We start from the raw sequence: 12,952 nt of genomic DNA, 5'->3' as shown, positions 1-12,952 counted from the left end.
AAATGTCAGAATGGGTGTATTGTCTGAGTGGACAAATGTCCTACACTCTTCATTTAACATGATCCTTTCACCCCAAGATGCCTTTGAATGTGCAAACAACAAAGTCATGCCATTTTCATTCATTTGTACCCGAGCGTGATAATAATATTTTAATTTTGTTCTTACCCGGTAGTTTATGATTTTAAATTATGGATCTGCATGCCTTACGTGGGTATCTCAAACAATTCCTGACCACATTCAGTACCACAATCTTTATCACATATTTTGGCAGGGCAAGTTTCATCCTTATGATGAAAATTATTTCGGTAATAATCTTATCATTTAGGTAATCTAAAGTTAGCATAAAAAGTATGAGGTATGTGTCAGTGTAAGAGTGTATTTTCATAATATTAGGAATGTTCAAATGATAATGAAATGGGTGAGTGAATTAATATTTAAAGTCACATCGGCAATATTTCAGCGATAGAGTGACTATGATATTGAAATGACATTTTTTAACTTTCAGTTGCCATTGGTGTCTGTGAATGGCTAGCTTCTTTCATTGTATACTGAACCGCAAAAGAAACATGACCATGGATAGAAATATGAGAAACCTTATTTGCCCAAACACTGTAAACATACTTTGAGACATATTAAAAAGATGAAACTTGGCAAAACTGATCATTAAGGTTGAAATTAAAATGTTCCTAAAGTGAAACACAACACTAGTCTCTGAGAAAATGGCTTAACAAGTCAGTATCTCGTGTGTCCGCCATGTGCATTGATGACTGCCGTGCAATGTTGATACATGGAATGAATGAGGTGATTGATGAAGGCCATAGGCACATGAGCCCACACTCAAAGGAACGCCTGACGCAGTTCAGCTGCAGTTTCGGCCTTTGTCGGACTTCATTCAGCTGTCTTTGAATCTCATCCCACAGGTTCTCAATGGGATTTAAATCAGGACTAAGGCCAGGCCAATGCATGGTTCTGATGCCATTCTGCTGGAGGAAGTCTCAAGACTTGATCAATGTACCGAGCTGCTGTGACACCATTGGCTCTCCCTCGACCAATGTTCTGGAAGACCACAGGGCCGACTCTCTGTGCAAGACCAATTCTACCCCACACCATGATGCTCGGACCACCACACGAATCTCTCTCAACAACACAAGCATCCTAATAACGTTTCGCACGGTGGCGTCAGACTCTCTCTCTCTCTGCCATCTGCTGCTGAGATACAGTAACGGCTCTCGTCTGAGAAGAGGACTCTTCTCCACTGCTGGTGGCGCTGATTGCTGGTGCTGTGTTGCCCACTGAAGACAATCTCGCCGATGACGTGGTGTCAGAATGGGTCCTCTGTGTGGCCTGTGACAGTTGAGGTGTCTGCTTGCAAATCGTCGACGCACGGTGTCCGCACTAATGTGTCGCTGGTGTGTCCCCATGGTCTGTCGAGCAGTTTCTGCAGCAGTAACAAAGCAATCTTGAAGATGCTGTTGCACAATCTGACGATTCTAACATCGGGTGGTGACCCTTGGTCTCCCACTACGTGGTTGGTCATCTGTAGTGTTGGTGGTCTGGTACCGTTGCTGGAGCCTCTATATGGTCCTTATGTGGACTTGAAATGCATTGGCTACTTGCCGGGCAGTTTGTCCAGTTTGCAATAGGCTTGGTGTCACTGATTTCTTGTCAATCTTGGCATGTGATAGGAATTCAATAACGAATGAATGTTATCCGAACAGGGCAAGAAATGGGGGAACGCATGTGCATTTCAATTTGCACGGAACTCACGTGCATCGGGTTACCACTGCCATTGCTGAGATGCGTTTGGGCGATCAGTTTTATCGGTCATCTGCTTTGGGTTTTTTATCATCTAATTTCATTTTTCTGGACAATGTAATGTTAAATTTTAGAAACTTTGATAAAAATTACCCAGATATTTAAATGACAACTTATCATGCAATGGTACTTGGGGTGACATTTCTTTTGCAGTTCAGTATATTTCAATAGTTTCTTCACTTTCCTTTTTGCCCCATTGGTTGATGTTGGTATGGAGAATTTTGATTTGTTGCCAGGAAATATTGTAGTCAGGATGGTCATTATATTGTAATTTTGTACAATAATACTACCTTGTGAAAGCATATTAGTATACAGTCAAGTCCCGTTAATCCGACATTGATGGTTGCATATGATTATGTCGATTAACGAGTATGTCGGATAAACAAAATTAAGTAGTATCAATGGTCGTGATCTAAAATCGGACAACTACATGATAGATATAAGGATTCAAACAAAAATATAAAATAAATATTCATATTGTTATGTTACATTGTTGGCGGAATATGTTTTCTGATCATGCATGTGATTTATCCTGTTTTCTTTTTATTTAAAGCATTAATTGTTTATTGTTAAGCGAGTTTATCTCTGCAGCCGTTGTAATATGCAGCTACCAGCCGATTCGTTTCGCATCAAAACACAGGCTGTGCACTCGCGGGCAGATGACCACGGAGTACGGTATTCACTGTGTCGGATTAACGAGACTAATTAATGAGTGATTTCGGTAATTCGTTGCAAATTAGGTGTGTCGGAGTCGGAGTGCGAGACTGTCGGATTAACGGGTCTAAAAAGCACTGATTTAATCGGTTCCCATCATTAGCATGGGATAAAGACGATTGTCGGATTAACGAGACTTGACTGTATGTATATTAATGGTGGCATTAAAAACAAACAAATGATAGATACATATGATATGTTTTCACAAGGTAGTATTATTGTACGAAGGTTACGGGTAGACATGGTGTCTCGTGACTTAAGTCTACAGACACTTACGAATGATCCTGATGCCATTTGGCAAACTCGTCCCATTCCGTAATCTACAAGATACCGATGGTGAGGAATGAGCCGATATGACGCGAGCTGAAAACGGCCTCAGACGTCAGACTCGCGAGTACGCATGAATGACATGGTATTTAAAAATTCGTCGGGTAATTTTTGTGACAGAAAGTGTGGTAGGGAACACCGTAAGGATGATGTGGATAATAGTAAGGAACGAGGGAGGCATGAGCATGGCTAGTGACAACACAAGGGTGAATTCGCTTTTGAATCAGTACTGAAAAAATGTAGCCAGTGAAACAGGCTTGTGTGAATGTTCCAGGGCAGTTTCCAGTAGCCAAAATATTCAACACAAAACCATTTCATCCTTTTTACTCAACGTTTTTGTGTTAAGAATATTATGAGCCGCTATATAATCTATAATAGCCACTAAAGGGGTACCTAACCCTAATGATCGTAAAGGCGTGATTGATCGTAAAGGGGATCCAAGGGCTGAGGATAGAGCTTGGGTAATCTAATAGCCACTAAACGAGTACCTAATCCTTATGATCGTTAAGGGGGGATTGATCGTAAAGGGGATCCAAGGGCTGAGGATAGAGCTTGGGTAATCTAATAGCCACTAAACGAGTACCTAATCCTTATGATCGTTAAGGGGGGATTGATCGTAAAGGGGATCCAAGGGCTGAGGATAGAGCTTGGGTAATCTAATAGCCACTAAACGAGTACCTAATCCTTATGATCGTTAAGGGGGGATTGATCGTAAAGGGGATCCAAGGGCTGAGGATAGAGCTTGGGTAATCTAATAGCCACTAAACGAGTACCTAATCCTTATGATCGTTAAGGGGGGATTGATCGTAAAGGGGATCCAAGGGCTGAGGATAGAGCTTGGGTAATCTAATAGCCACTAAACGAGTACCTAATCCTTATGATCGTTAAGGGGGGATTGATCGTAAAGGGGATCCAAGGGCTGAGGATAGAGTTTGTGTAATCTAATAGCCACTAAAAGAGTACCTGACCCTAATGATCGTAAAGGGGATCCAAGGGCTAAGGATAGAGTTCAGGGTAACCTACCCTAACACTGGCGATATTTGGACGTGTTCAGTGCCAATATAATATCCCTCATAAACTGCATTCTTGTGCATAATAAGGCAAATTAATGAACAAAATATGTGTATGTCAGTTCCCATTTATAACCACTTATAACCACTTTTAGCCACTGGAATTGCGAGAAAAATGAAATAAAAAATATATATATAAAAAAAATGCTTTCCTAAACTAGCGCTTTCTATGAAATGTGAAGCCGCAGGCTATATATACTTAACAAATATTCAAAACTCTCAACACCAGTGGGCGTATTCAATGACAATGCGCGTAGAGATGATAGATCACTGGGAGGGTATTGTCAAAAGTTTGTGGTACTGTATCCTAAAGGTAGACCCCACACCGACAATGAAATATAGAATGAGAATCGCAAAGGACCGCGACACGTTAGAAATTCAAAATATCATTCAATATTCATTCAATAATGTCAAACCAGACACCACCTGGAGGAGATTGAAGGTTAAATGAAGACCACAGGAACAGAAATTACAGCAAAATACTGGGCACCAATTTGGCAGCAGATGTGTTTGGTGACAAACAGTGATATGACAGTTCCTTGACGTCACCACTTCCGGTATGATGTGGCAGCTAATGATTGTGGGTCCTGCCTCAGGAATGGAACAACCTTTCCCTTTCATCAGCTGGACAAGTTACAGCTTCATCAAAAGTAAGCAGTGAATGCATTAAGGAGTAATAAATGGTGGATAAGTTGAACAACATAATCGGGCGTACGTTTGAATAATTAATTTTTTTGTGTGTTCATTGAAATTCCTGCATTCTGATTGGCTGAATTGGTCACATGTTATTGCATATCCCTTGTCCAAACAACCCTTTGAGATCGAAGGCCGAGAAGGAATGAAACAGCAAGCGTGTAGGCTTGCTCACTGTCACATCATGTGCTCTTTTATCATTACTTTGGGGGTGTATTTTTGTAGGGATAGATGTCATCCTTAATACTGGAATGGGTCATTTTTGACATGTGAAAAGCATGCGTTTTGTCTCTGACTTTATTATATACTAGCCACATAAAGAAACTGTACACAGAGAAAATACAACACAGCAAGAACAAAATGATGCCGACGCTGTAGCAGCTGAATGATCGGACCATAAGAAAATGTCAACGGGACCTGAACAACATCTGTTACGATGACGTCAGAAGATCAAAATGGAGTAGGGGCTCATACGACAAAGTCACAAAGTCAATAACGGCTATGACCACCCTGTGCGTGAATCACAGCAGTGCATCGGCGACGCATGGAGTCCACCAAATGGGCATGGAAGGCCTGGGGAATGGCCTGCCATATCCTCCTCAAATCCTGTGCCAAGTCACGGACGTTATCTGGAGGATGTGGAAGACGACACAGACGGCGCTCCATTTCATCCCACACATGCTCTATTGGGGAGAGATCTGGAGAAATTGCAGGCCATGGCAGTAACATGACATTGTTATGGTGAAGGAAATCCATTGCGACCCTAGCCGTGTGAGGACGAGCGTTGTCCTGTTGAAATGTCAATCCCGGGCCATGACGTTGCAGGAAAGGAATGACCACAGGCCTCAGAATCTGATCTCTGTAGCCAACACCGGTGAGATTGCCCTGAACCACCACCAAAGGGGTTCGGTGCCGTGCTGTTATCCCACCCCAAATCATCACAGAGCCACCTCCAAAACGATTCCTCTCCACAATACAGTTGCGTGCATAACGTTCTCCCAAACGCCGGTAGACACGTTGGCGCCCGTCACTGTGGGAAATGTTGAACCTCGATTCATCTGTAAAGACAACATTTCTCCACCATATTTGAGGTTGGCAAACATGATTTCGACACCATCTTACATGGTTGACTCGATGACGGTGTGTCAGGATGGGACGTATGGCAGGGCGTCGTGGTCGAATCCCGTACTGACGTTAACGATTCCTGACAGTGTTGGGATAGATACGGCGCAGTCCAGGAATTGTCTGGGACGTCGTTACTGCTGTTTGGAACCTGTGTCGGAGATGTGTAACTCGAATCCATCTGTCCTGCCTTGGCGTCGTTACTCGGGGACGTCCTGAACGTGGGTGGTCGGCAACATCATTTGTGTTCTGATAACGCCTCACCAATCAGCCAGAAATGTGTTGCCACCTGTTGTTGCCTCATTCCCGTTTGGATCATTCCAATGGCTTCATGACGCTGTGCAGCTGTCAATCTTGGCACGATTTGCTTGTGATATGCTTGTGTCTGCGCCTGAGAAGTTTTGAATTTTTGAATGACCACAGATCATGCTTTCCAAAGTGACAGCTAATTTTGAGTTGCACATGCTGTGTACAGCTGCACAGGATGCACGTGCAGTAACACATAGCACGTCCATAGGCCCCCATCAATGACGTCATATCGCATGGCACGTGCATGAGCGTTTGAATGTCTCCAATAATTGCTGTGTTCAAACCTATATTTCATATATGGACGGTGTGCCCTTATATCAATATTTTCTCCGTGCACAGTTTTTTAATGTGGCTAGTATATAAAGCCATGTCATGGCAGTTTTAAGACACAGTTGATCTTTCACTGTCGTGAGACCTGGCCAGGAGAAAGGCTTGTGTTAGTGTGATTGCTCCTACTTGCGATCCCTAACTCGGACATTTGTCACGGACCTTTAAATGGGACACCTGAATATGTGCAACAAAAAAAAGGACATTCGAATGCTATGACGGAATTCTATTTTAGTGTGGAATGTTATATTCATATTTGGAACTTGTAGGAACAGTGTTTGTATTGACTATAATGCTTGTCTGTGTAAAACAAAGGAGAACTCTCAACACTATTATCTTTTGTAATATAATGCCGTTTAATCTGATGTGAAATATTGCGGACTGTAATAAATGTAATCAACCTAAAGTATTTTTCTTTTTCGTTTGCAATAATGTGTGTTGAATATCCTACATTCTGCTTTTGATTTCTGACACTCGCCTTTTTTTCTGTCCCGCTCGCCTCGGTTCCACAACTGTCATGTCTTCAGGTTTCATTTGTAACTAGCATTTTTCCAATTGGGTATTCCTGTCTCAGGGAATAATGTTCGAATCTGGCGGTAACTGACCATGTCATTTGAAACAGCCGCCTTCTCCCAGACAAATTTGTTCCGGCTCGTTATGTGCATAAGTTAAACAATCACCTGATTCATGTCACACCACAGTTTGTATTTCTACACCTGGAATGTTTATTTTTGTCTTCTTTGATATAAACAACTGTTTTTGGTTAAACTATTATGTTTTTGTTGTCGAAATTTAATTATAAGCATTGACTGTGTATTTTTTTCAGTTCATTGAGGTATGAATCGAAAAACCGATGTGCAAACTTTTGTAAGAAAGTTCATACAGTTTCACATTGGTTTTTTCGATTCATATCTCAATGAACCGAAAAGAATACAGTCAATCTTAAAGTACAAACATTTCATGGATTAGTCCTGGGAGTGTAGCTTAGTGAGGAACGTAATAAAGCAAATGGCAAGTCGGCAGAGCAAATCTGCCACTCTGCAAACACATCTGTAAACTGCAGCCTTGCTCACCAAAACTCACTCCAGAACAATGTCAATGAGTGGAGGAAAGCTGAATGCTGTGATGGGCCCCCAAATTCATCACTCATCAAATCAAACCAACTTAAATTTGGCCGATGAAATCTTTCACTGAAATCATTGTTCATCCTTGTACAGATCAAACGTGTTAATGCGGTCTCAAATCAGCTATTTTTCCTTAAAAACTGTTCTTGAATCTGTTCATTCCGTTTTAGGTTTTGAGGTTTTGAGATTTTGTCATATTTTGACTTAGATTTTCTATCAAACCTTGTCTCCAGTCTTTTAATTTGCGACATATGATGTTGTCCCAGTGGTGTTAGCAAGGGCATAAACAACATGCTATGTGAATATAATACAGACATGATGTGCAAATTAGTGGAAGAAGATGCATCTTTACAAAGGGCCATGACAATGTAAAGGTCAGTTGAGAAAATGCAGTGTATGTTTGGAGAAAGACTTTTCAATTTACAAATGCCTGATCGAAGGCTATATGTAGATCCCCTTGTTCTACGCTGATTGATCCTACTGCTGTCATAATGACTGGTATCACTCGGGCAAAACATTGCCAAAACATTGCCTATCCTAATTCCAGTTCTGACTTACTGACCTTGACATTAACATCAGCTTTGTGTACCAGAAGTAATTCCACCATGTCTTTATAGCCTCTATCACTCGCCCAGTGCAGCAATGCCAGACCCTGAAATCAGAATGGCAAGTTTTTATCATAATCAATAAGTAAGTCTTACTAACATGCAGGATGCAGCATGAGAGTAGAGTGTTACCTGTGATGGCCTACTTCCAGTTGGTTAATACAAACCCCAGCACTCCAGGCTCCATTGCTCACTTCGTTCAAACTGCATTTTAATGCTGAGGAATAATGAGTTTGTGAGAAAACACTCTTTAAGTCACACAACACATTTCGGAAAATAATGAAATTTGGTGACAGAAAGGTGTTTGCATTAGCAAAATTGGAATCTGCTAAACAAGAAAGCAATATAACCTTGACAGTGACCTTCACATTGATGTGACAGGTATTGTTTTCATCAATAACAAGAAACAATAACAACAACCTCCCTCTAGTATATGATAGCCCTACTTCTCCTGCTTGCAGGTGATCACAAGGTTAAAATGTAATTTCTTTCCTTAAGTTATCTCCCCTAACGCCAGAAACCCTAGCTACACTCAGCACATGTGTAATCCTCCAACTTCATTATTCATTTAACCCCATAAGATCTATAATTCATCAGAAAATTAGGGAGGAGGGAGGAGGGAGGGATATACCTCAGATACTAGAAAAAACATTACTAATATAATTACTAACAATGTATGTAATTGTTTATAATTACTGTATAAATATTCCCTCTAGTATATGATAGCCCAGAATCCCACAGAAGGATTGTGATTATTATACACATGCCCCGAACCACTGATATTCTCCACTATTTAGGCTTACCAAGACATAAACTAACCAACAGCGGCCTAAATAGATGAAGAACTTGAGATTGGATATTCAGGCCTCAAAGTTGTGACTAAAACGGTCGGCAATGCGACCTAAATTTCAATTTGTTTACTGTCTAAAATTCAGAGGTAGCCAAATGACTACCTTGAAAATATCTTGTGGCGACTTAATTCTATTGCTACATATATGTAGACACAAAAATAAACATGTCTGCTACTAATTGTACTAGCAAATAATTCCTCCAAAAGTCAACAATGAACCGAAATGCATAAATATTAATGTAATTAGTATTTTATTTTAGTTGATTGTTTATTGGATAAGCAAGGATATACCTATATAATAATCTAGAAACATAAATTGCATCATTGTTTGAATCACAAATAACAAAACTCAAGTTCAGTTTCAACTAATATACAATTCCAAGACTAGTGCTATGACTTGTACATATAATAGTTATTTGATAAAAGATAATTTCAAATGCCTTTGGCTACCTACAAAATTGGCTGGACTTCTTGATTTTACCACTGTGTACCTGGAAAAAATACTTGTAGCCATTTGGCTACTTGGTAAAACTTTAAACTTTGAGGCCTGATATTACCGATTCTGATTGATCAAATCACTCCAAATAACCAGCTCCTTATAAATATGACATCAATTCCTGTTTTTTACGTCACTTCCAGTCTAAAGCAATAATGCTTCCTGTGTATTATGACATCGTTTCCGGTCTATAACCTCTTACGGTATTAAGATGCCACTACCGGTCTATCCTGATGTTACCATCAATACTATGACGTGACTTCCGGTCTATAACCTCTTACGGTATTAAGATGCCACTACCGGTCTATCCTGACGTTACCATCAATACTATGACGTGACTTCCGGTCTATAACCTCTTACGGTATTAAGATGCCACTACCGGTCTATCCTGACGTTACCATCAATATTATGACGTGACTTCCGGTCTATAACCTCTTACGGTATTAAGATGCCACTACCGGTCTATCCTGACATTACTATCAATATTATGATGTGACTTCCGGTCTATAACCTCTTACGGTATTAAGATGCCATTACCGGTCTATCCTGACGTTACTATCAATATTATGACGTGACTTCCGGTCTATAACCTCTTACGGTATTAAGATGCCACTACCGGTCTATCCTGACGTTACTATCAATATTATGATGTGACTTCCGGTCTATAACCTCTTACGGTATTAAGATGCCACTACCTGTCTATCCTGACATTACTATCTATACTATGATGTGACTTTCGGTCTATAACCACATACGGTATTAAGATGCCACTACCGGTCTATCCTGACGTTACTATCAATACTATGAAGTGACTTCCAGTCTATAACCACATATGGTATTAAGATGCCACTACCGGTCTATCCTGACGTTACTATCAATACTATGAAGTGACTGCCGGTCTATAACCACTTACGGTATTAAGATGCCACTACCGGTCTATCCTGACGTTACTATCAATACTATGACGTGACTTCCGGTCTATAACCTCTTACGGTATTAAGATGCCACTACCAGTCTATCCTGACGTTACTATCAATACTATGAAGTGACTTCCGGTCTATAACCTCTTACGGTATTAAGATGCCACTACCAGTCTATCCTGAAGTTTCTATCAATACTATAACGTGACTTCCGGTCTATAACCACTTACGGTATTAAGATTCCACTACCTGTCTATCCTGACATTACTATCTATACTATGACGTGACTTCCGGTCTATCATGATGGCATTCCCAGTACATATGACATCACTTCCGGTTCTTATGATGTTACATCCAGTCTATAACCTAGCCAATTCTAAAGTTCCTACTAATACAATAATAAGGTATAATATTTTACCTCTCTAGGTCAACTTGACTTGAGGTAATCTTTTCCCATCATCTTCCAGATAATGGTCCCCACCCCTTTCTTTCCCCTACTTGGAGACAAAATGTCTGGAGTCGGTAATGGATTGAGCGGCTACCACTGGCTGAAGAATGTAAGTATCTGCTGGAGAAGTTTGAATGTCACTTAGGTCAAATCTTGTAAATGTGGAACTGTTCTTCCACTGACAAGACGCCCCTACTTGTTCCACTGACACTGTTTTCCAAGATGCCAAGGATGTTGCTAAAGTCCTAACTTCATGAGGACTGGATTTGGAAGATGTCAATATTGATTCAGATGAAACATCAGCCTGAATAATTCTCTTCCTAAGCCACACAGCAATTGATGTTTTACTGATTTGGTAATCTAAACTTTTAGTAAGACAGATCCAGGGTCCTCGACTCTTTAGCAGGCAAGGTGCATAGAGCAACCAGTCCCTTTGTTTTGCCAGCCTTAGCTAGCTTTGCCTACATTTATCAACCCTTTGTTTAGTTAGCCCAGCTTGCATAATGATTGTTTGCTCAACTCTGTCAATTGATTTAAAAATCGCAAACATTGAAGAAAACATTCATTCATTCAATGAATCAGAAGAGGTCAGACTAATAGATCGTTTCCGCTTGTCTATTTAAGGTTTATTCCAATGCGTAATTAATTCTTTGAATTCTGTCTCCATAAAATCCACGCAAAGATCACAACAAACGGTAAAATGAACACTTCTTTGTTGAACAATTTCTACACAAGTAGGGGTCCGACCTAATCATGAAAATTTTGCACTTTCAGTAACCATGCATGACGCTGTAGACAGTAACCTAATCAAACAAAATAACTTCCTTACTTCGAGAATAATATACATAAAGAAGAACTGACATAAAGATATAATAGAATATGAATTTGAAATTTTTTCCTAACTACAAGTAATTATAGACACATCTTGCTTGTTGTGCACAAGAAGAAATGATGAAGTTGGAGGAATTACACATATGCTGAGGACAGGGTTTCCCATGTTAGGGGAAATAACTCAAAGAAAGAAACAACATGTAAAACTAAAGAATTATTTTTTTATAACCTTGTGATCACCTGCAATAGAACCATCATATACCAAAGGGAATATGGAATAATGTTATACAATAAAGTCTTTATGTGAGGTCAACACCTGTTATTTTAGCCAAAAAGAGCAATAACCAAGGATAAATTCAGCTTTTATCGCACCCATAAACACAGGTATTGACCACATATAAACTCCAAAATTATTTTATTATATAACAAAGAGATAAATGCAGACTCAACATTTTAAACTATAAATATTTGGAGGTTACTCTGGGGCAAAAACATTAGGAGGTTACGCTGGGGCAAAAACATTAGGAGGTTACGCTGGGGCAAAAACATCAGGAGGTTACTCTGGGGCAATAACATAAGGAGGTTACTCTGGGGCAATAACATAAGGAGGTTACTCTGGGGCAATAACATTAGGAGGTTAGTCTGGGGCAATAACATAAGGAGGTTACTCTGAGGCAATAACATAAGGAGGTTACTCTCGGGCAATAACATAAGGAGGTTCGTCTGGGGCAATAACATAAGGAGGTTACTCTGGGGCAATAACATAAGGAGGTTACTCTGGGGCAATAACATAAGGAGGTTACTCTGAGGCAATAACATGAGGAGGTTACTCTGGGGCAATAACATTAGAGGTTAGTCTGGGGCAATAACATAAGGAGATTACTCTGGGGCAATAACATGAGGAGGTTACTCTGGGGCAATAACATAAGGAGGTTAGTCTGGGGCAATAACATATGGAGATTACTCTGGGGCAATAACATTAGAGGTTAGTCTGGGGCAATAACATAAGGAGATTACTCTGGGGCAATAACATGAGGAGGTTACTCTGGGGCAATAACATGAGGAGGTTACTCTGAGGCAATAACATAAGGAGGTTAATCTGAGGCAATAACATGAGGAGGTTACTCTGTGGCAATAACATTAGGAGGTTCGTCTGGGGCAATAACATAAGGAGGTTACAACAAACAGAAACATCTGATTGGCTTAGGTTTGGGAACAACATTTTTGTGTTTTTCCATCATGTAAATTTTCAGAACAGGCTTGGCAATATGCGCTCCTCTCAAAAACAGTATTCTAGGCCA

General features: G+C 40.2%; 1 protein-coding gene across 2 annotated transcripts in view; it reads right to left on the bottom strand.

The window, feature by feature from the left end:
• The window catches only part of LOC139458735 (acyl-CoA-binding domain-containing protein 6-like), an 82,695-nt gene that overhangs the window by 20,627 nt on the left and 49,116 nt on the right, over positions 1-12,952 (bottom strand). For both annotated transcript variants that reach the window (XM_071240139.1, XM_071240140.1), the window contains exon 6: positions 8,064-8,153. In XM_071240139.1, coding sequence (XP_071096240.1) covers positions 8,064-8,153 — 90 coding nt within the window. The remainder of the gene's footprint in view (positions 1-8,063; positions 8,154-12,952) is intronic.

Source organism: Haliotis cracherodii, unplaced genomic scaffold (assembly GCF_022045235.1).
Source record: "Haliotis cracherodii isolate W230 unplaced genomic scaffold, xgHalCrac1.p SCAF_13, whole genome shotgun sequence".
Classification (NCBI taxonomy): domain Eukaryota; kingdom Metazoa; phylum Mollusca; class Gastropoda; order Lepetellida; family Haliotidae; genus Haliotis; species Haliotis cracherodii.
This window is presented reverse-complemented; position numbering and strand designations above follow the sequence as displayed.